The 22634-nt window shown below is 54.7% G+C and overlaps 2 protein-coding genes across 6 annotated transcripts; both read right to left on the reverse strand.

Annotated features, from left to right (window-relative positions):
- Positions 1 to 1351: 1351 nt before the first annotated feature.
- On the reverse strand, positions 1352 to 9868 carry DYRK1B (dual specificity tyrosine phosphorylation regulated kinase 1B). 5 transcript variants are annotated; one of them, XM_004271293.4, is made up of 11 exons: positions 9723 to 9868; positions 7542 to 7705; positions 6376 to 6495; positions 6098 to 6286; positions 5565 to 5712; positions 4416 to 4702; positions 3545 to 3691; positions 3323 to 3463; positions 2696 to 3011; positions 2196 to 2302; positions 1352 to 2100 (listed from the first exon to the last, which is right to left on the reverse strand). In XM_004271293.4, the coding sequence occupies exons 2-11, from the start codon at positions 7602 to 7604 to the stop codon at positions 1729 to 1731; spliced, it is 1890 nt and encodes a 629-aa protein (XP_004271341.1). In that variant the 5' UTR covers positions 7605 to 7705; positions 9723 to 9868; the 3' UTR covers positions 1352 to 1728. The 5 variants fall into 5 exon arrangements, with proteins under 5 accessions (XP_004271341.1, XP_004271340.1, XP_012388923.1 ...); XM_004271292.4 differs by lacking the exon at positions 9723 to 9868 and adding an exon at positions 8945 to 9308; XM_012533469.3 differs by lacking the exon at positions 9723 to 9868 and having other exon boundaries at positions 2696 to 2891; positions 2976 to 3011; positions 7542 to 8475.
- Positions 9869 to 10161: 293 nt separating this feature from the next.
- Positions 10162 to 20177, reverse strand: FBL (fibrillarin). The gene is made up of 9 exons (XM_004271291.4): positions 20043 to 20177; positions 15112 to 15297; positions 14925 to 15026; positions 14741 to 14835; positions 13551 to 13721; positions 12521 to 12653; positions 11312 to 11424; positions 10354 to 10499; positions 10162 to 10267 (listed from the first exon to the last, which is right to left on the reverse strand). Exons 1-9 carry the CDS (start codon positions 20050 to 20052, stop codon positions 10243 to 10245), a joined length of 981 nt encoding a protein of 326 aa, XP_004271339.1. The 5' UTR covers positions 20053 to 20177; the 3' UTR covers positions 10162 to 10242.
- Positions 20178 to 22634: the final 2457 nt, after the last annotated feature.

The following is a 22634-nucleotide window of genomic DNA, read 5'->3' on the forward strand; positions in this document are numbered from 1 at the left end:
GTCCAAACTCCTTAAAGAGCCAACAAAATCTTCCACGATCTAATTCACACAGCACTTTCAGTAAGATTTCCACCAACACCAACCACCTGCAGGTCATTAACACACCAGGCTATTTCTCATCGTTGCCTTTGCGCAAGCCATTCCACCACACCACCGCCATCCCCAAACGTCCCTCCGTCTTCAGGTCTCAGCTCAGACAGCACCTTCCCCCCCGGCAAGGTTTCCCTACCGGCGCCGGGCCTGGGTTCTCTCCGCGTTTCACGCTGCCTCCGTTAGCGAACACACGCAGGCCCGTAACGGGGCCTTTGCCCGTCTCTCCTACTGACTAGGGCTTCCCGCGAGCCGGGCCCAACACAGAGGCTAGTGACGCCCCACGTGGTGGGGCCGCTTCGGGCCTCCGCGCTTACCTCCTGCTCGGTAACGATGAACGCCTAACCTGCACGCTCTCCCGGCACAGCGCAGTCACCCACGTTCCGCAAGACTTGGAGAACTCAATACTCCCGCAGAGTCTGGCCAAAGCCACCCAATCACGGCCTTCTCCTCCTCTACAGCCCGCCTTAAGCATCCGGGCCCCGGCTGCTTCTGACTGCCCATTGGCTACCTGAGAACCCGCCCCTAAACACGTGAGCGAAAAGAATTCTGGGCTTTGTAGTTCAGCAACGAAACCGAGGAGAAGAAATTTCCAAATAGAACTCCATTTCCCAGGAAGCCCCGCGCCCCGGTGGCGGGGGACGATACCCTTTGAACCTGACGGCTCTTGATTGGCCGGTTACAGACAGACGTTTCCAAATTACTATGGAAACAGGCCCACTTACCTGGAACCCCGGGACTTTCTTTTTGCCTGAGAATCTTAAAATGCTTTGCTCCACAATGGTTCCGAAGAGTGAGACAAGACGTGTGGGGGGTAAATTCCGTACCCACTGCCTGCCTGCCATTCCCCAGGTGGCACCAATAAGGCCTGCTACATGCACTCAGCACCTACCGGATGACCGGCAAAATGAGCCATGCCTGTGCAGACTCTGTGGAAGCCCTGGCTTATTACGGCAGAACCTGATGTTTCCCAGAGACAGGCCAGAGCTGGGCCTTTACCTTTCAAGGTCTCAGTTTACCCTAGAAAAAGCAAGTGTGGGCTAGCATCCTATCCAGGATTTGTGTCTAGATTTCCACAGCCCCAGACCTCCTGCAGTCCCATGCCTGCATCAATAGCCGTAACCTCCCCAGGGACCAGGGACTCATCCCACACGACAAAGCTCTTCCAGCACCACCCCCCCCTTCCCCAAACACCGTTCCCCACCACGCCTCTGAGGGCTGGGTGAGGGGAGCCGAGGGCCTGCAAACGCTCAGGCGGGAATGTGAGAAAGCTCTTTACTGGGGGGTACAGCAAGGAGGAGCAAGGCCATCTCCCCCTACCTGCCCCCACCCCCTCCTAGGGCCCTGGGGTGAGAGGGAATCTCCCCCTCCCCACACTGGGCCACCACTGTCTTTGGTACAATAAATAGAAAACAAGGGGAGAGAAGGGACCAAGGGTCCAGTCCTTAGTGGGGAGGTGAGCCTAAACCCCTCTCCTTGAACCCCTGCCCCAGGCCCCAATCAGTGCAGGCCTCACCCACCCCGGCTGGGTAGCAGCAATTCCAGTCAAGGGGAGAGATGAGGATGGGAGCCCAGGGCCCCCAGATTGGGTGGGGGGGGGGGTATGGCTTCAGGAGGGGCCCCAGGGAGGGGGCAGGGTCATGAGCTGGCTGCCGTGCTCTGGGGTATACCACAGAGGCCCAAGTGCGGCCCCAGAGTGGCAGGGTCATCAGGGGGTGGGAGGGGTGGACGACCTCCTGTCATCCGAGTCCGGAGGGCTGAGGCAGCCGGGTGCTGGGGGGCAGGCGCTGGGTGAGGCTGGGAGCAGTCCGGAGGGCCGCCCACCAGGCTCACATCCATCAGCTCCGGGGGTGGTGGCGAGGTTGGTGACGGGGGACGGCCAAGGCATCGGGGTTGAGGGGGTAACTGGGCCCCGGCCCCTGGCAGTGATGAGGCAGAGGCAGGGGCCTGATGTGTCTTGTGCGGCACATCACCCCCTGCCCAGGGGCGCAGTGGCTGGGAGGGCAGGACCTAAAGGAGCAAAGGAACAGTTGGTGATGGAGACCTAGGTCCTGAAGCCCCAGACACTCCACCACCCACTTCCAAAGTCCCCAAGGTCCCATTACCTGGGGGCTGTTCATCTCACAGTCAGTGACGGGGGGCCCAGGGCCCCCACAATATCGGTTGCTATAGCGGTAGGTCCGGTTGTCACTGGAGGAGCCACTGGAGCCTCCTGGAAGTGCCAGGGGAAGAGAGGAGAGGCCTTAAGCGAGGAAAGGCAGGGCTGAGTTTTCAGGTGGCTGAGTCTGGTTCATGGTCCAGGCCCAGGTCTGGGCTTTGGGGCCAGCACCCAGTCGAAGGATCAGACCCAATTTTGAGATCAGGGGTCAGAGTTCAGTTTGGGGTGTCAAAGAGTCAGAACCAGTTTTAGAGATCTGAACCCAAGCTCAGTTTCAGAGACCAAATCAGGGCCAGTCTGAGCTCGCCTACCCCACCCATTCTGGAGTTGAGGATCATGCAGTTTCACAGCTCTAGGTGAAGGCCCAGTGACAAGGTCCCCCCCAGATCAGGCCAAACCAGAGCTGCCCCGACCCCTGTTCTACCCCATCTGGCACTGAGCACCCACCAGAGCTGGAGATGGAGCTGGCGGTGCTGGAAGAGGGGCAGGTATCGAGGGGCGCGGGCGAGGTGGAGGCACTGCTGCCTGCCGGGCCCGTGTTGGTGGCCTCATCAGCCGTGCGGCGGAAGAAGCCGTGCTGCAGAGCCCCCAGTGGGCTGATGCGGGCGGCGGGCTCATACTCCAGCATGCGCAGCACCAGGTCCTGGAAGCGGAGGTAGTCGGCGGGGCTGTGGCCCGGCTCCCCCGCCCGCCGGCCCCCGGGCCCGCCCGTCTGCACGCCCAGCACCTCCTGCAGCCGCCGTGTCCCGGGGCCCTGGTAATCCTGGCAGGGGGAGGTGGGAGGGGGGGCAAGAGAGTGGCCGTCAGTGGGCAGGAGGGGCAGGGAGACACACACGGGGAAACAGAGGCACAGGAGAGAAAGTGGAAAGAGAGGAGCTAAGAAGAGTTGTGGGGTAGGTAGTAGGAGAGATGGGGGGGGTGGGGGAGGAAGGAATGGACAGATGGGGTGGAGGGAAGAGGAAGGAAGGGAAAGACACAAGGGAGGGGAAGCAGGGAGAGAGGGAGCAGGGAGCCCCAAGTGTGAGAGTGAGGGGCCACCGGGGTAGGAGGAGCGGCATGGGGCAGGGGCCGCACCTTCCTGAGTTCCTTTGTCCTTCGCAGGGTCCAGCCACCCCCAGGCAGCCGCTCAAAGTACTTTCGAGCCTTGGGTGCCTGGTCCAGCATGGGGGCTGGTGGGATGCCCAGCACCTCCACAATCCGGTTCATCTGGTCCACCTGAGAGCAGGCAGGCAGTCAGGATCATCAGGCCGGCCAGGCCTCCACCCCCTCCAGCACACCCCCTCCTCAGGAGCACACCTCATTGGAGCCACTGAAGAGGGGCTCTCCAGTGTGCATCTCCACCAGGATGCAACCCAGGGACCACATGTCAATGGCCAAGTCGTAGGGTGTGCCCAGGAGCACCTCAGGCGAACGGTAGAAACGGCTCTGGATGTACTGGTAGATCTGGGGGAGGAGAGAGGGCAATAGTCAGAGGTCCCGCCTCCCCAACTCGCACCAGTGACACCCCCACAGCTAGGAGGACTGACTAAGGACAGGTCTCCTGCCCCCAAAACTGGGGACGGGGGTCTCCAAACCCTGATGTTATCAACACCAGCTTTCCAGGAGTCACTCTGCTGGCCTAATCTGATCCTGATCTCCATTTCTGCTGGCCTGATCCTGAGCCCCTCTTGGTCACCAGAGGCTGGGAGTCTGTAAACCTAGGCCCTTCCCACCCTCCCAAACTGGACACTTTTCAAACCACTACCAGCATCATCTTAAATGCCAGCTCACAGGAAGCTGCAAAGCTGAAGAGCCCCACCCCCTTCCATCCCCAGCTTTAAGAGCACAGAGTAAACAAAACTTTGTAAACTGCCACGCCAGGCTCAAGGCCACCCAACTCCTCCTCTCCAACCCTACAATCCGGCAGCCTCAAAACTGGCTTGTTCTCCCAGGCTCCACTCCTTTCCTTCCGGCAGTATACCTGTAGCCCTCTCCTTCACCTACTAGCCCCACCCTCCGTACCCGCACACACCCCCTTCCCAAGCACTATCCCTCAGGCATCAGCCACTCCAAGCTGCACATAACGATCCCATCCCCTCCTAGCCTCGCCCCTTGGCCCCAGGCCACCAGTTGGCCCCGCCCACAGCCTGGCCACACCCACACCACTGGCCCCACCCCGGGGCCGCACCCGCTGGCCAAGCTGGCAGGAGCTGCCGAAGTCCACGATTTTGATGGCGCTGCGCTTGGGGTTGCAGAGCAGGATGTTCTCGGGCTTGAGGTCGCAGTGAATGATGCTGAGCTCGGGCGTGGCCAGGAAGAGCAGCGCCGTGCAGAGCTGCTGCGCTAGCTTCCGCGTCAGGTTCAGCGAGACGCCACGGAAGTGCGTGTTGCGCAGGAGGTCGTATAGGTTGTAGGAAAGCAGCTCGAACACCAGGCACAGGTGGTTCCGGAACATGAAGTGTCGCTTCAGGTGCACTGCCGGCAAGAGGACGGAAATGGGCCGAGGGAGAAGAAACTGAGGCTCAGGGAGGGCCAGCGGCAGCCTGGGGCCCACGCTCATAAAGAGAGAGGCTGGAACCAGATCTGTGTCTCTGCTTCTGGAGCACAGGCCAAACTGTGGTGCGCCCACAGGTACCAGCTGCTAATCAGGATGTTTTTATATGTCTATAACTTGATTCACACAGGAAGTTAATTTTCAAGTCTCTGTCAAACTTCCTGATTAAACCAAAGAGAAAGTTTCCATTTGGTGCTGATGGGTTTTTAACACCATCCTACACTTCCTCATTTAATTTTATAATCTTGTTTTAGTCTCAGTTCTGTTTATTTTTGTGACAAGGGATGCTTGCTTTCCATTTACTGTAAGGTTGTGTATTTTCCTTTTAAAAGAAATGCATTCCTTAAATCCACTTGCTTTTTCTAAGAGGAATCAGTACAGGAAAGAGGAAAAAGACTGGCATAGATGTTAAGAGTAAAGGCTCTGGAGTCCACTGCCTGGTCAGATTATAGCTCTTCTGAGTACAAACACTGTGACCTTCTGCAAGTGACAGCACCTAAGTGCCTCTGTTTTTTCATCTCCAAGCTGTGGGCAATGATAATGGGGCTTCGGTGTGGGTTAAACAAGTGACTTTATGTAAAGTTCTCACAACAGAGCATGACCCTCAGTGAGCACCGGACAAACTCTGACCAGCATTCTCATGTGAATAGGGTAGACATCCTGAAAGCGGCAGGAGAAATCACTGATGTCCGGGAATTACAGACCAAACCCTGCCCTGAAGACACCAGCCCCTTCCTGTACCGAGGGTGACCCATCCCCAGGCAGCTCTGCCCCAGGCCTCACCTATATAGTACTTCATCTCTGTGTCATGCTGGTTCATCAGCTCCAGCAGCCGCAGCTCAATCTGGGCCTGGTTCAGGAAGGCCTTTTTGTTCTTGATGATCTTGATGGCCACCAGCTCCTGGGTCTGATGATCATAGGCTTTCACCACCTGTGACCACAGGCATGTCACAAAGTGAGGGAACGGGGGCGTGGAGGGCAGAGCCAGGTACCACCACTCTTCTCCCTCCAGTAAGGAGACCCACCAATATCACCATCAGTAACACTAATAACTCAATCTGAGTGCTCACCAACAGTCAGACACGAGTGTAAACACTGGATATGAGCTAACACAACAACCTTATGTGGAGAGTCCTGTTATTTGCACTGTTTTACAGAAAAGGAAACTGAGGCACAGGTAACCAAGTGATTGCACTGGGGTGAGTGGCCCAGCACGGAACTTGAAGCCACTGAACCACTGGCTGTGTGGGTCAATATCAGTGGGTGCCCGTACCTCCTAACCCCTGGATCAGGGTCGGGTGGGGGGCATCCCGCACCTGGCCAAAGGAGCCTTTGCCAATGAGTGAGTCAATCTCATAGCGCTCCAGCCAGCGCTCGCCACTGCGCACGATGTAGTCATGGTTGTCATCGTCATAACCGTGGTTCAGGACCTTTTTCTCCTTCTTGGTGCTCGAGTCCTGAGGTGGCACCTGCTGGGCCCGCCGCTTCTTCTTCGCATAGTATACCTGCCCGGCCGGCCGGGAGATGAGGACTGATGAGTGACCGATGCCAGGACCCCTCAGCACCCAGCCGGTGTCCCTCACCCCCTGCCCACCTCATTGATGTGCTTGTAGGTCTTGATGAGGTCCACGGAGAGCTTGCGCAGCGGGGCTGAGGTCGCGTCTCGGAAGGCCAGGGGCAGCCTCCGCGGCAGTAGCCGCCCATCAGGCAATACCTGGGGGAGGCGGGGTGACGGGTGAGCACTGAGGACAGGCCTTAACCTCTGACCTCAAGGAGGAGAACTCAGTGGGCAGCTGGCGCATCATTTCCACACACATTATCTAGTTGGTCACTGTCTGACAACCCCACTAGAACAGAAACTCCCCAAGGGCAGAAACTTTATCTTGCTCTTGCTTTATCCCCCGTGCCTGGAGCAGGCCTGGCACACAGTGGGTGTTCATTAGAAATCTGCTGAGTGAGTGAAGTGAACTATTTACCCCTTTCTTTCATCACATACCTTTACTCTTTTCTAAACCTCAGTGGGAGAGATCGGATAGGAAACCTGGGCTCTGACCCTCTCAATCCTTCACCTGAGACCATCCATTTTGGGTATCCCATGTTGAGGAGCTCCCTGTCTTGCTCCATCCTCATCCCTAGGGGCCTTCCTAACCCTCACCCCCCACTCTGTGCATCTTTGACCAGTTTTCTCATCCTAAGGATCTTGGATCTGGGTCCAGCACCCTAGACCACCTACTCCATCCTGCTTCCAGCTCTACAGTTCAGAACCTTAACAGTCTACCCTTGAAGGTCTTTACCCTGCGCCCCCAGGCCTTGCTGGCTCCAGGACCCTGCAGCTCAACCTTCTTCCCTTCAACCCCTCCAGATCTTTCACTCTGGACTTCTTTTTTTCCCCTTAATGAACATTTATTGAGTGCTTACTATGTGCCAGACACTGTCCTCAGCATTTCCAATTGCATTTCATTAACTTGTTTAATCCTCACAACAACCCTGTGAGGTAGGTATCATTATAGGCCCCATTTGACAGAACACGAAACTGAAACGTGGAGAACCTAAGTAATATAACAGTGGTGCCAGGATTTGAACCCAGGCTCTCCAAACCCTGACTCCACCAGCAACTCCTCTATACCTTCCACTCCCATGGCACCCTTCATGCTCCTGGGAGACTGTCTTGGGCAACCACACCATCTTTTCGGCCCCAAGATCCTTCTATCCCAGCCTCCCCCGACCCCCAGGCAGGTGAGGATCCAGCTGAACGCGTACCTGCGTGTGCTCCTGGGGCCCCGGGAAGCCAGAGAAGGGACCATGGCCCGGTGGGACGGCCATGGTGGGCTCAGAGGGCCGCAGGGGAGTGAGGCCTGGAGCGGGAGCCCGGCCGGGGGGCGCCTTCTCGCATCCTGCACCTCGGCTGCCACCGCCGCTGAGACCTGAGAGCAGGCGGGAGGTGGGGGAACAACATGGAACAAGGGGATGTGTTGGGCAGTACCAAGCGGGAAAGAGGTGGACAACACAGAGAAGGCAGGGCACAGAGTGAGGAAGAAAAGGGTACAACACAGCAGCAGGTGGCAATGAAGAGAGGGGACAGAGAGAAGTGGTAGAGGTGGGGCACAGCGGAGTCCCCAACAAATGATTACCAAATAAATGAAGTAGGCAGCACAAAGAGAGGAACATGGAAAAGGGAATGATTGGGAGCCAGGCAGGGATGTGGGCCATGACAGGAAAGGACAGAAAGACACGAATAATTGCGGGGGAGGAAGAGAAGAAGAGAGAAACCAGACAGTACAGGGAGTAGGGTTCACTCTCCTCTCCCCATTTCTACTCATGGCCCTCCCCACACAAGATCCCACCATCTTGTAGTCTTCCCTAACGTCATGACCTCGTATTACCACAGCAAGGTCCCTCCACTTCAAGATCTACCCTTCCCAGTTGGTGCCCCAATCCAGAGAACTCTAAGATCTCCCTAAACCATATGAGAGTCTTCTGGGCCCCCTCCAAACCACCAGGATCCTCAGGGACCTCCTGATCACACCAAGGTTATCTGAGGACTCCTTCATAACAGGGTCCTAACCCTATGGCATTCTCACCCACCACACCCTTCCCAGGGGACCCTCCCCATATGGTGCTAAGACCTCTTCCCTATCATTTCCTCCCACTGGGGACCACCCCTCCATAATTTCCCAAACCATATTCCAGTTCCCCCATGCCACATCAGGGCCCTTCCCCACATTACTCCAAGCCCCCGCCCACCCCCAATCAAGGCCCACTCCTTCTGATGGAAGCAAGGGGGAGGCATTCCTTCCCATGGTTTAGTGGATGGTCCTTGTCTCCCCTACCCTGGCTCCTACCCCCACCCTCCCTAATCGTTTTTTCCTGTCAGGGCCCTTTCTCCAGTCACTCCTCTACACCAGGGTCAATCCACAACTGTGCCCATTCCTAGAAGGCCCCCATAGGTAAATTCCCCAAATATCACAGAGTTCTCCCCTTCCAGAGCATCTATCACACCAAAATCCTCTCCCCACGGGCCTTCTCCCATGTCAATCCTCTTCCCCTATGCCAAGCCTTGCCACTCCACGACCCCTCCTCTCTCTTGGAGCTCCCCCACAAAACAATCTCTTCCTCGGGGCCCTCCCACACCAGGACCCTCTCTCCCAGCCCCCACCCCCTACCCGGGTCGGGGCTGGCGCGCCCACGGCGGGCTGGGGCGCGGTGGGGCCCCCAGTGGGGTGGGCGAGCGGCCAGCATGGCGGCGGTGTCTGTGGTGAGAAATCGGCCGCCTGTCCCGGCCCGGCCGGCCCGGCAAGCCCCGCGGCGGGGAGGACAAGCGGGACAGGCGGCTCGGTGGGTGACAACAGCAGCCGCCGCCCCGCCAAGGGCGGGGAGAGGAGGGGACGAGGGTCAGCCCAGGGCACACGGGGGAAGGGGAAAGCAGGTGGACGGGGGAGGGGCGGGTTAACCCTCGCCCCGCCAGCACCGCCCCGCTCAGCCACCCGCCCCAGGGGACCCCAGCGTCCCGCCTCCCACCCTGGAGGCCCGCCGGGGCCAGCGGAGCCCCGGCGGGCGGGGCCGGACAGAGCTTGGCAGTCCACACCTACGATGGCAACAACCTTGCCATTGGCCACTGCTGCCAAGAGCTCAACCAATTACAGCCCAGGACAGCTGTTGCTAGGCGACGAGGATGCGGCCGGCGGAGCCGAGACCAAACAAAGAGCGGGAGCGAGGCCCGGCTACCCCCTCCCAGTCTCCCTCCCGAGACTGCTACCTCGGGGCTCGGCCCCTTCCAGGAATCCGACTAAGAATAGCCAGGCAAGGCCTGCACCTGCCCACCACCCCCCTCCTCTTCTCCCTCGGCCTCATGCTAAATCTCGCGGCGACGCGGGCAGGGCGGGTCCCGTACTACCCCCCTCCCGAGAGCGCGTGCTGCCCCGCCCGTAGCCGCGTCGTTACCTGAGGGCGCGGGCAAGGGAACTCAAACTGCTCGGGAAGCCCGAGCTCAGTCCTGCCCACTGGCTGAAGATATCCGGCAGACGCGGCGAGCCAGGGCCCCGATTACCCAGTAATGCAACCAGCAAAATGGCGACCACAACAAACCGGCCCCCCCCCGCCCCGGACTCCGCCTCCCGCCCCCCCAACCTGTTTCCCCCTCACGTGACCCAGGGAAACACTCCGCGCCTGCGCTCAGAAGCGCTTACCGGGATCTACACGCAGAAAGCAACCAACCCCGCCCAAGCGCCGAAATCCACGTTACGGCTGCGCAGGAGGCAGCTAAGGTAGGAGCATGCGCTGTATGACCGGATGAAAACGCCCGCCCCCACCACCACGCAAGTTGACCGAGGGCGCATGCGCCCTGTTGATAGAGGTCGCCAAGCAATCAGGGGCAAAGGGAGAGACTGATGAGTCTTTTAATAGAAAAACACACAGTTAACAGTAGCAGCACAGTCTCTCGCGATCCTGATGGCGCTGGGCTTCAGTTCTTCACTTTGGGGGGTGGCCTGTGAGAGGAAAGAGATGAGGGGACTCAGAGCTCATCACCACTGTGGGGCACTCCTAACAAGTATTGACTGGACCCCCTGCTCACCTGTACACACCCACGACCACAGCGTGGTCTCTTTCGTATGGCTCTAGCGTCAACTGCTCCTGGGGCTTCATGTTCTCCTGCTGCATCTTTTTCACTTCAGAGGCAAACACGGCCTCTGCAGAGGCTGTGGAGTCAATGCAGTTGGCCTGCAGAAGAAAGAGGATTTGAAGTCCACAGCAAGGCTTTGGGCTGCTTTCCCTTTTTTGTGTTTCTTTAAACCAGTAGAATTTGTTTTCATTGGAGACTAGGCTTTGGGAATGTGGGGAAAGACTTCGTTAGATAAATTTTCAATTTGGTTTGGATTGGAACAGGAAGCCTTCAACAGCGCCCTATTTTTCTAAAAGCCAGTGTTTAAATCTTACACTCCGGGTTTTTCTTTTTTCTACTTCCTCTTCTTTAACAATAGCAATAATGCAGCTGAGAATGCTAAAACAAATGCAGCAAAGGCTGCAGAAAACAATGGTGAATCTGGTTGAAGACAATGGAGAGGCCTCTGTACTTCAAAATGAAACATTTTTTAAAACGCATCCAGCATTTATCTGGTATTTAGTTTACACCAGGTTCTCTTCTCAACACTCCATACATATTGAGGCATTTAGTCCTTACATCAACATTAAAAGAGATAGGACTAACATTGCTATTTTGCAAGTGAAGAAACAGGCATATAGGTTAGGTAACTTGCTCAAAGACACACAGCAAGATGCAATTCAAACTCAAGATACTCAGACTCAGCGATCATGCACTTAATCGCTACAGTCTATGGCCTCTTTAAATTCTAAGCTTTTTACTTTTGTAGACATTTTTCATTATGTGCTATTTGATTGGGTGGCTTACAGGGAGCTGGGAATAGACTGACTGGATTGGGGGATGGAGGCCCCCTTGTTTTGACTGGCTGCTTGGCAGTTACAGATAGAGAAGATACTGCCACCCCATCTTAGGACTCCTCTAAGCCCCGCACCTTAATGGAAATCACAAAGTGTCCTCCATTACGCAGGAAGGTGTGGGCATTCAGGGCTACAATCCGCGTCTGGTCTGGCTGGGCCACGTCAGCAAAGATCACATCCACCATTGCTAGGGAGAAACAAGTAGCGGTTAAAAGCTGGATCCACTGGATTTCCCAGCTCCTCCCATGGGGCTTGCACCCCAACACCAGCAGGTTCCTGGCAGAGTCTTCCCTGCCTCCAGTCTCACTTCCCCCTGTTGATCCCCCTCCCTCCAGAGTGCCCCCAAGATGGGTCCAAAACCCACAGTCACACCATTCATTCATTCCTCTTGTAAACCATGTTGCCACCTACTCTGTGGCCAGCCCTGGGCCGGGCGTGGGGGACAGAGAGACGAGTCAGACCCGGACCCTGCCCTCGAGACACTCCCGGGTCTGGGGGGGGGAGACAGACACGTCATCAAAAAGACAAGTAAAGGTGAGCACTTACAGGCAAGAGCGTCTGCAGGATTGTCAAATGAAAACAAGTTGCAGGACAAAGGGTAAGGTATGAATGCACAGGGGAAAAAACTCACGAAAAGAAAAACCCGGGGGAATGCAAAGTAGTATTTTTAAGGCAGAGTAATTTAAAAAATAAATAAAATAAAATAAAAAACTTAAAAAAATGAAAAGATGGTGCAATGAAAACTGACTTTTTTAAAATCAGGAAAAGCAGACGTCAAATTGTTCATACTGGTTACCTCTGGGGGTGGTTTATAATGCACTCCATTTTTACACTATGCTTCTGAATTTGTTTTTAAAACAAAGTTATTTACATTCACAATGGGCCCCTCTGGGCCAGGCCGTACTCCGTTTGTGCTTTCTGGGTTATGATCTCCCCAGACGGTGCTGATGAAGACCGTCAAAGCAGGCTTTTATGCATAAGTCAGGGGTAGTATAAAAGGTACCACACTTTGCGGGGAGGCAGGAAGTGCTGGGGTGGGGGAGATTAGGGGGAGGGGCAGGAGATTGAAGGAAAGGAGGTTGGCCCTCCAGACATCCCAGACCCTGAAGCAGGACTGCCACCTCCACAACCTCACCTGGCTCCCCCGACCCTTTTCATTTCTGCAGACTCAAGAGGCCTGTTCATCCACTCCAATTCCATCCAAATCAGGGCTCTGGAGGCCTCTTCCAGGAAACCTGGAGTGGCCTGTCCTACCCCACCCAAGCCAACCCCAGACCCCTCACCGATGAGCATGCGGTATTTGTGCGGGTGCCGAGCATCTTCAATGACAGGAATAATGTTGGTCCTCTTCTTGGCCAAGTTAATGAGGTCACGGCCAGAACGGTGGGAGAATTCAACTGCATAGACCAGACCGTCCTAAAATAAATCAAAATCGAACAAAAACGATACTAGTTCTCATGTACGGAGTGCCTACTTTGGCCCATATACTGCATGCATCTCTTCAAATCCCCAAATCCAAACCCTACCATTTAATGACTTGTTATCATTTTAGATGAATAAACTGAGGTCCAAGGGTTATTCGATCCTGCTTTGCCTGATCTGAGAGCCCAGGCCCCCAATTCAGGCTTAAAATGAGGAAGCTAGGGCACAGAGATGACATCGTCACAGCTAAGAATATCTGCAATGGGCCAGGCACTGCTCTTGGCACGCTACAGGATTTAACTCATTTATCTTCACAATGACCCTATTTTCCAGACGGGTAAACTGAGGCTCAGAGAGGGACAGTAACTTGCTAAAAGCCACTTCACTGTTAAGAGCCCGCACCAGAGCCTGGGGTTTTTAACCACTAAATTGCACAGCCTACAGTCTTGTAGCTGAGTGAGGGGTCATGAAGTGAGATGCATGGGTGCCCTCTCAGCAGGGAGCCTGTCCAGCCACACAGAAACACAGGCCCAGAAACTGACGTCTTCTGTTCTTTCAAGAGAAACCAGAAGACCAGATTTGGGGGGTATCAATTTTTAAAGAGGGCAATCAAATCAAACGTCCTCTCAGCTCCGGGCCCCTCTATCACTGGTCACCCCAATACCCACGCCCCTTCCCTCCAGGCCGAGAACTCAGGAGTGAGGCTGAATGAGGCTTTGGAGACGATGTGGTTCAAGCCGCTCCTTTCACTCACAGGCACTGTGACCAGGAAGGGCCTGGCTCCAAGCCACACGGTGCAGAGACGTGGCCAGGGCCTCTGACCTCCAGGCTGGCAGAGGAGGTGGCCTTTCCCTCCCTCCCACCCCTTCCTGCCCCCACCTGTCTACTCACCGGGCCTACGATATCAGAGACGTGAGAGACGGTGGTGCCCGAGGCAGCCCCCAGGTAGAGCACCTTGGCCCCTGGCTTGATGTGGATCTGGTCCACGCCGCCCAGGATTGCTGCCGCCAGCTTGGAACGGAAGGGGTTCCAGGCGCGGTACTCGATTTTGTCATCTCCCTCCTGGGCCGGGAGAGATGGGGACAGAAGTCAGCGCCAGGCTCTTCTGTAAGACCGCGCTGCTCTTAACTCCTGGGCCCTCAAAAGCGACGGGGCGCCCAGTCATCGTACAAGAAACGAACGTGGGTACACATCTGTGGCCACGGCAGAGGCAGGGCCTGCCCTCTCGTGGAGGTTCCTGACTCAGGGGCAGCGACAGGGACAATAAACAAACAAGATCATCCCAGGTAACAGCAAGGCAAGACCTATGCATTCATTCTATAGACACTGACCGTGCCCCTATGCTTAGGAACTGGAGAAACACAGTGAAGGGGACAAAGGCCTCGCCCTCAAGGAGCGAGGATACGCTGAACTGACTAACACACATGGCATAATAGCTAGTGACGGGGCTAAGGAGAAAAGATCAAGCCAGGAAGGAAGATCTGAAGCATGGGGAGCAGGGCGAGGGCAGGTGAAAATGAGAAAGGGTGGCCAGGGAGGAGCCAAGGAGGAGACACCTGAAGCAGACCTGAGGCTGGGGGGCCACTCAAATTATCTGGGGACGTGCATTCCAGGCAGCAGGAAAGCCAGCAGAAAGGCGGTGAGGGCAGCTTTTGATAGACAGGGTGGTGCAAGGGGGCCTTGTGAGAGAGACAATGTGACACCTGCCCAGAGCTGCTGGTGATGAAAAGGAACCAGCCATGCACAGGGCTGGGAGGAGAGTGTTCCAGGCAGAGGGAACAGCAAGGTTGTCGTTGTGGCTGGAAGACACTAGGTTAGGGGGACAGTGGGTGGAGACAGTGGGGAGGCGGGGCTAGAATGTGCAGGGCCTTCCAGGCCACACCGAGGACTCGGGACTTTAACCTGAAGCCAGCGGGACGTCACGGAAGGTATCTGAGGAGGGGGTGCATGATCTGACTTATGGATTAAGATGATCCCCTGGCTGTCACGTGGAGGACAGACGGTGGGAACAGGGAGACCAGGCAGCCGGTTACACCGTCAGCTTGGGGCTCTGGTGGCTTAGCCAGGTGCCCAGGTCTCACCGAAATCGAGACTCTCTTCTCTCCATAAACCGATTCTCCAGGGACCAGATTCTTGGTGACCAGTGCATCTTCCTTTCCCCGACAAATGAAGACACCTGGGTGAGGGGATCAGAGCAGGGGTGAACACCCCGGCGGGCCACACCCCACCCCTAACCCCAGAGGCTTCCCTGCCTTCCTCACTCACCCTCATGCCGATGAGGCTCGACCATCACATTCTTCCCCGACTGGTTTCCTTTTCTTCCTCCCCGACCACGACCCCGGCTGCCACCAGACTGGAACCCGCCACCTACAAGGCAGAGATGCAGTGAGAGGGAGACCCCACCATGCTTCCCTCCCCGCTCCCCAAGCCCAGGGAAAGCCCCCTCCATCACCTCTTCCTCCCCCTCCTCGCCCACGGCCCCTAAAGCCTCCGCCTCGGCCTCGGCCCTCGCCAAAGCCTCCACGGCCTCCGCCAAAGCCTCCGCGGCCTCCGCCAAAGCCTCCACGGCCTCCGCCGCGACCGCCACGGTCACCAAAGCCACCTCGGCCACTGAAGCCGCCCCCACGGGGGCTGAAACCTGTGGTGGAAACAGAAACAAGAACCATCAACGGGGCCACGGAGCTTGAGAAGTTACTCCTACGCCGAGGAGCTCCACTCGGGAGAGAAACGTGTGCATGTGGGCACCAGGAGAGGTGCCCGCGCGTGTCCACAGCAGCAGAACCACGGACTAACCTGAGCGTCCATGAGCAGAATGGACAAACGAAAGAGGGACGATTCCTGACCAACAACGAAAAGCATCAACAGATCCACACAACAGACATAAATCTCAGAATCACGGTACGGGAAAAAAGCAAGCCCTAGAAAACCACATCTAACACAATATCCTCTTTATAAAGGCCAGCAACAACTAAGAGGTGCTATGCGGTGTGGGTATATGTGGTAATCCACGCCCCAGCCGCGCCCAAAAAGAGGCAAGAGAATGATAAATGCGAAACTCACGATATTAGGCTTTGGGAGAGAGAAGTTATGGGGTTAGGATAGGGGAGGAAAACATAGATAGAGGTAGATTTACTGTCAATATTCTGCTTTTCTCGGTTGGTTAGTAAATGCACAGGATCTGTTCTATTATCAATATTAATTAGTCTGAAGAAGAGTGTGCACTGTGTGTGTACATGCACTGTGGCAGTAGGGTCCCCCGGGCCCTGGAAACTTCTTCATGCCCTCCCACTCCTGCCCTCGTGTGTGGCAGAAAAGCGCCAACCCCAAAACAGAGGGGAGGCATTCGACATCACATCTTTCCTGCTAACTGATCCCCCTGCTTCCAAGCACGCACAAGTCTCTCCCAACTCAGGGGGGAAAAACGAGCAAAACCCAAAACTGTCCTTTATGGATGGGCGACTGATCATAGCAGTTTAGGGCTTGTCAACAAGATGGGAAGTTGAAGGGAAAAGAAAACATTCAGAGAGACTTTATTTTCATCACTTCAGGAGAGAGCAAACATTGTTCACTGAGCACAAAACAGTGTCTGAAGCAGACAGAACTCTCCTGGTGCTAACAGATTCAGTATTTGACTTTTCCGTGATGGCTTCAAATCTGCAGTACTTTCAGAAAACTGCATTATCAAACAATCGTTCGTGTGAAAATTACTGATGGTTTAAAATGATGTCACTTGATGTAAACTATTCAATAACGAACTTTGCTAAAGTTTTTGCAAAGGTGCATTATATTCCCACCCTATGAAGGCTTCATTCATTTCAATGGTGTTAGAGATGAAAATGTAGAACTCTGAATAGCTAGTCCTAATTTAGTTGTTAAAAATGAACGGTTTTCAAACTCCTACACCAAGAGTTGTTGACCTCTGGTCTCCCACTCCCTCTGCAGTCTACTGCCCACACAGCAGCTGGTGACTGACCTTTGCAAAACAGCAAATCAGCTCTCATCATTCCCCTGCCCAAATACCTTCAAAGGTTTTCCGTCACATTCTAACTGAAATCAAAATTCCTTTCTCCGGCTTCCAAAGCTAGAAATCGGTGGGTCTCATCCTTGCCCAGGGCTGTTGCTTAGATTCTCATGTAAATTGTCTGGGGTGGAGGCCTGGGCATGGGGCTTTTTTTTTTTTTTTTTTTTTTTGCGGTAAGCGGGCCTCTCACTGTTGTGGCCTCTCCCGTTGCGGAGCACAGGCCCCGGACGCGCAGGCTCAGCGGCCATGGCTCACGGGCCCAGCCGCTCCGCGGCATGTGGGATCTTCCCGGACCGGGTCACAAACCCGCGTCCGCTGCATCGGCAGGCGGACTCTCAACCACTGCGCCACCAGGGAAGCCCCATGGGGCTTTTTAAAGTTCCCCAGGTGACTCTAATGTGCAGCCCCAACAGAAGGTCCCGTGCTCTTCCTCCCCAAGAACAAACTCACTTTCCAGCTTCTAAACCTTGAGCATCTCCTGTTCCCACTGCCTGGGTCCAGAGGACATTGCTTGACTCACCCACCCCACTGCACCCAGGTCTCTGACCGAATGTCCCTTCCTCAGAAGGGCCTTCTCTGGCTACCTGGCCTTCACTCTGCTTGCTTTTTCTTCCTATCAGTTATCATACACGGCATCTTAAAGATTATTACTGCCTGCCTCTCCCACTAGAATCAAGCTCCAAATGGACAGAGATGTTTGTTTTGGTCATCACTGCATCCTGCACAACACCTGGCACAAAGTATGGGCTCAACAGATAGTAAATGGGCTGATAACTCTTAAACCCCTGGGTTCTGTCTCATGAAGAAAACACCCTCTCTGTTCATTCAGGAAGCAGGTGATCAGATGGTGACCAGAGCCCCAGTCCCTCCCTCAAGCAGCTCATGCATTGACTACAGGGAGACGGCCATGCCATTCACGACCCTAGAGAGTAGGGAAGGTCTGTGGGTATCCTGAAAAGTTCACCTGGAAGAAGGAGATATGGAAATAACACAGTGTCCACCTCGCAGAGTTGTAAAGATTAAATGACAATACACACAGAGCACTTAATATGCTACCTCGCACACAGTTTGAATATATTATTCAAACTCAGGAGAATGAATCCCTCCTCCTTCCTACTTAGGGGAGAAACCATTAGGCCTAAGAGACCCTCAACACAGGCCTGATAGAACAGAGACCCAGAAAGTGTGGGCACGGCATGGGGCACAGTGGGCATGATACTCAAAACATATCTTAATCCATTTCAGGTCCTGGGGTTCTTAGAAAAATGTACTGAAAGTACCCACTCCTCAGAAAAACGCACACTCACATACCTTTATCTATTAAGTTTTGGCTGGAGGGTCCACAGACCCCCTCCCCGACCCCAGTGTAAAACTGCTCTCCTGCCACAGCCTTCCCCATCTCAAAACTGGAAACTCTACCCCTCCAGTTACACACGCCAAAACCCTTCATTGTCCTTGACCCCTCTCTCTCACACCCACATACAAGCTGTTGGCTCTATCTTCAAAATATATTCCCTGACAATTTGTCAGCCAGGTCCATTGCTACCACCCTGGTCCAAGCCACATCATCTCCTAGTAGATGACAGCAACAAGCTTCCCACTGATGTGTCTACTTTCACTCTTGTTCCCCGAAAGTCTTTTGCACACAGAAGCAAGAAGGATCCTTTTAAAGGTCTCAGTCCAGTCTGACTGACCTCAGGTCCCCGCTCAAAATCTCCCAAAGGCTTCCTCTCTCAACCAGACGAAAATCCTCGCTAAAGAGCTGACTCCGGACAACTTCTACAACTTCTTACCCTAACACAGTGAGGGAAGGGTTGGGAAGGCGTATCCTCCATTCCTGGCACAATCAGAGCACAGGATGCCTGCAGGCTTGTCCGGGTCTCAGTGGGAGCCACACTGCTTGGCACTGCCTATTCCACCAGTAGATCCGTAAACACTGAAGAGAAAGGGAACTTGAGAGGGGGCATGGACCCACAAATTCTGGCCCCCCCCCCAGATGACCCCATCTCTCCACAGGCTGAAGTGTGGGGGGAAGGAAGGAAAAAAGGAAACCTGTACTAGGAAACAGACCCTTTCAGTCATGGCAGAAGATTTCCCCAACTCCAGGGGACCAAGTTGCGGGGAGGGGAGAGGGGCTCGACCTGATTCAGGAAGAGCTGAGACACCAGGGAGAAGGACCCTAATTTTGCTCCCCTTGAGAAGAAAGATAAAGATAACAATTAGAGAAAATACTATTATATGTCAAGCACCGTGCTATATGAGACATAACTGCAGACTGTAACATTGTGTAAGTTTAAAGTGTACAACCTGTTGATCTGATACACATATATTGCAAAATGATTACCACCATGTGCTATTTTTTCTTAACATGCTCTCACTAAATTAGAACTGGGTGCCATTTTATTGATGAGATAACTGAGGCTCAGAGAGGTAAAGCCACTTGCCCAACGTCACACAGTAAGTTAAGCATAGTAAGGATTGAAACTTTGAACTGAGGCCCTTCTGCTGTCAAAGCCAGGACTCTCATCATTCCACTAGGAGGGAGGTGTGGAGGGTTCATCAAAATCTCGAGTAAAATCGGAATGAATAAAACCACTCACGCCCTGTGATTACCTCCCTTGCCCACCCCACGATAATCCTATACTGGGCGTGTGAAGTTTCACCTCACCTCTCACCGCGAGTTGAGAATCACTAGGCCCAGGAGCTCCACTCCATTCTCAGGGACCCGCCCCCCTCCGGAGAGTAGAGAGCGGGAAAGTGGGCCAGGGAGGGCAAGCCGGGAATACTCATCTATGCCGGCCCTCTCTGAGAAGCTAGGTTTGAAGCCAAGGGTACTGCTGTTGCGGCAGCGACTGGGGAGCATATGGGGTCCTAGAAGGCCCAGCCCCCGCACCCAAGACCGGGGGCTCTCCGCCTCCCAATCAGGACAAATCCCCAAATCCCACGACCAGAGATCCAAGACCCCGGATGCCTGGATCTAGATTCTGGTTCAGTACCCTCGACTGCTGCCCGCGGCCCAATATCCAAGACCCCTAATGACTGCCTCAATGAAACGAATCCCAGTTCAGGACACCCCCAATTCTACGCCCAAGACTCTCTACTAACGACCGTGACCTCTGAGAAGTCAATCACAAACCTCTAGACCAGGAACCCGAACCCCAGGCTCAGGTTCGATCACAGGGCGGAACCAAGCCCTCCCATCCCCACAAGAGACCGGAACAAGACCCCTTCCCCACAAGAGACCGGATCCAGGGCTCAGAATCCTTGCCCCCAGGCCAGGACCCCGCCCCTCCGTTCCGGCCCGGCACCCCGATCCCCGCCGGATCCCAGTCCTGAGCTCCGACCCCAACCCCGGCCTCCACCTGGCTTCATAGCGAGCGTGGAGCTGCACGGCTCAGTAATCTGCGGCTTCCCCGGGTCCACGCGTCTGGGGCTTTCGCACGTGGAAAGGAGCGCACGCGCGGCGACGTACACTGCGTGATGCAACCACGCAGCCCCGCCCCTCGGAGCCTCAGCCCCGCCCGGAGCCTGGTGGGCGCGCTGTGGGCGGAGATTTCTGAGCCTCTCAGGGCACAGCCCCCTCGACCGTCCTTGGAGCTGCCTTGACCTGTGCAGCGTTCGCTACCCAAAATACGCTCCCCACTTCCCTTTTACTGGTGCGATCACCCCAGTAATCAGGGCTTATCCCCAAACTTTCGCACGGGCTATGCCCTCTGCTTCTCTTCTCTATTCCTAGTTAGCTCCCTAAGATTCCCTATACACTCAAAAGCCTTCCCTGATCCATTTCCATCCCCAAGAACAAGGGCCGACTCTGGACTCCCATTCATACATTGGAAAAGCATTTGTTGTGCGCCTGAATGTACCAGGCACTGTTCTAGGCACTGGGGATACAGTAGGGAACAAGACACACAAATCCTGGAGCTCATCTTCCAGTGGGGGAAACAGACACCAGACAAGTTGTTAAAATCATGCTGAATGATAGACGGCAATAAGTGCTTTGGAGAAAATAACAAGCAGGGAAGGGGGATAGGGACTGGTGCTGGGACGGGGGTGTGTGGGGTGTGTGTGTGTGTGTGAAACTGCTTACGAGGTGGTCAAGGAATGCATCCAGTGACTTTTCTTAAAAATTAATTAATTAATTTTTGGCTGCATTGGATCTTGTGTGCGCAGGCTTTCTCTAGTTGCGGTGAGTGGGGTCTACGTTGCGGTGGCCTCTCTTGCTGCGAAGCACGGGCTCTAGGCGCGCGGGCTTCAGGAGTTGTGGCACATGGGCTCAGTAGTTGTGGCACACAGGCTTAGTTGCTCTGCGGCATGTGGGATCTTCCCGGACCAGGGCTTGAACCCGAGTCCCCTGCATTGGCAGGCAGATTCTCAACCACTGTGCCACCAGGGAAGCCCCATCCGGTAAGGAGTGAGGCATGCTCCTATCTGGAGGAAGAAAGTTCCAGGCAGCTAGGATTTTAGGTGCAAAGGCCCTGAGCCAGGAAAAGTAAGGAGGGTTGCAGAAACACTGAGGAATGTGGTCGAGACAGAGTGAGGAGGGGAGAGTGGGAGGAGATGAGGGCAGGGAGGTTAACAAGGCAAATTATGTGGGACCTTGGGGTGAGAACTTTGACTTTTACTCTGAATGAGATGGAGGGTCCTGAACAGAGAAGGGATATGATCTGACTTGGGTCACTCTGGCTGCAGGTGGGAAACAGAGTGAGGGAGTGGGGTGGGAGCAAGAAGACCAAGGAGGGGCCTGCTGCAGTGGATCAGGTAAGAGACAGGATGGACCAGATCAGGATGCAGGCAGAGGAAGGAGGGAGGAGGGAGAAGATTCTGTGTAAATACTGAGAATTTTTTGGTAATTTTATAATTTGAATATTCATCCTCATATTCATTCCACAAAACAAAACAAGTGCTACTAAGAGAAGTTACTAACAACCTCCAGGAGAATCCACTGGTCTGTTCTGTTCATTGTTGTATCACTTTGTACCCAGAACAGGGCCTGGCACGGAGTGGGTGCTCAGTAAATGTTTGTCGAAGGAACGAATGAACCTATGCTATCTTGAGTTCTCTGTGAAGGGTCTCAGAAACATTCCTGAAAATTTGTTTACATATATATTTTGTGTGTGTGTGTGTGTGTGTGTGTGTGTGTGTGTGTGTGGTACGCGGGCCTCTCACTGTTGTGGCCTCTCCCGTTGCGGAGCACAGGCTCCGGATGCGCAGGCCCAGCAGCCATGGCTCACGGGCCCAGCCGCTCCACGGCATGTGGGATCTTCCCGGACCGGGGCACGAACCCATGTCCCCTGCATTGGCAGGCGGACTCTCAACCACTGCGCCACCAGGGAAGCCCTGTTTACATATTAAAATGGAAAATCTGCTGAGTCTATGCTGGATTTCCAGGAGCTATGTAATAATTCAAATGGCTCCAATTCAGGGTGATGTTACCTACTACTGGTGGATCTTACTGTTTGCCTTCCAATTAACAATGTTTTTTTCTCTAAAGGATGAAAATCCTCAGTGTACAGTGCAGACTGTATTCTGGAATCCTGGCACCGTGTCCTGGGTCTGAGGTATTTCACCTGCCAACTTGCAACCTGAAATGGCCACTACCAGTGAGTAATTAGGGGGTGGCTTCTGGTTTTGTGCTGGGGGCACAATGGTGACTGAAAGAGTCCAGGCTTCCTGGAGCTTCCAGTCCCCTGGTCCTCAGACAGTGGCAGCCCAGAGGGGTCAGGGCCAGAATGGGGGAAGCACAGGCAGAATGGTCAGGGCTGGGATGGAGGAAGCACTGAGGGCTTTATCGGATGTCCCCCATGTCCTCTGAACTTTCCTTTTACCTTGCTGCTCTGACCACAACCTAGTTCTCCCATGAAGACATGTCTTTCCATGCAGCCCTTCTAAGCAGAGGCTGTCTTCTCTTCCTCAGCCTTCATGCCCCCTGGGCCTCTAGATAGCATAAGCTCCTC

The sequence above is a fragment of the Orcinus orca genome, chromosome 20, assembly GCF_937001465.1.
Source record: "Orcinus orca chromosome 20, mOrcOrc1.1, whole genome shotgun sequence".
NCBI classification, from domain to species: Eukaryota; Metazoa; Chordata; class Mammalia; order Artiodactyla; family Delphinidae; genus Orcinus; species Orcinus orca.

What these genes read in the sequence shown, in the direction of transcription:
- DYRK1B (XM_049703721.1), bottom strand. Translation starts at nt 7,991, where the DNA reads ATGGCCCACATCCCTGCCTGGCTCCCAATCATTCCCTTTTCCATGTTC. An exon ending in CCTACAAGCACATCAATGAG is followed by an intron (nt 6,287 to 6,375) that starts GTGGGCAGGGGG and finishes CCGGCCGGGCAG; the next exon opens with GTATACTATGCGAAGAAGAA. An exon ending in AGAGATGAAGTACTATATAG is followed by an intron (nt 4,703 to 5,564) that starts GTGAGGCCTGGG and finishes TCTTGCCGGCAG; the next exon opens with TGCACCTGAAGCGACACTTC.
- FBL (XM_004271291.4), bottom strand. An exon ending in TCTCTGATATCGTAGGCCCG is followed by an intron (nt 12,654 to 13,550) that starts GTGAGTAGACAG and finishes GATTTATTTTAG; the next exon opens with GACGGTCTGGTCTATGCAGT. An exon ending in ACTTTGTGATTTCCATTAAG is followed by an intron (nt 10,500 to 11,311) that starts GTGCGGGGCTTA and finishes TTTCTTCTGCAG; the next exon opens with GCCAACTGCATTGACTCCAC.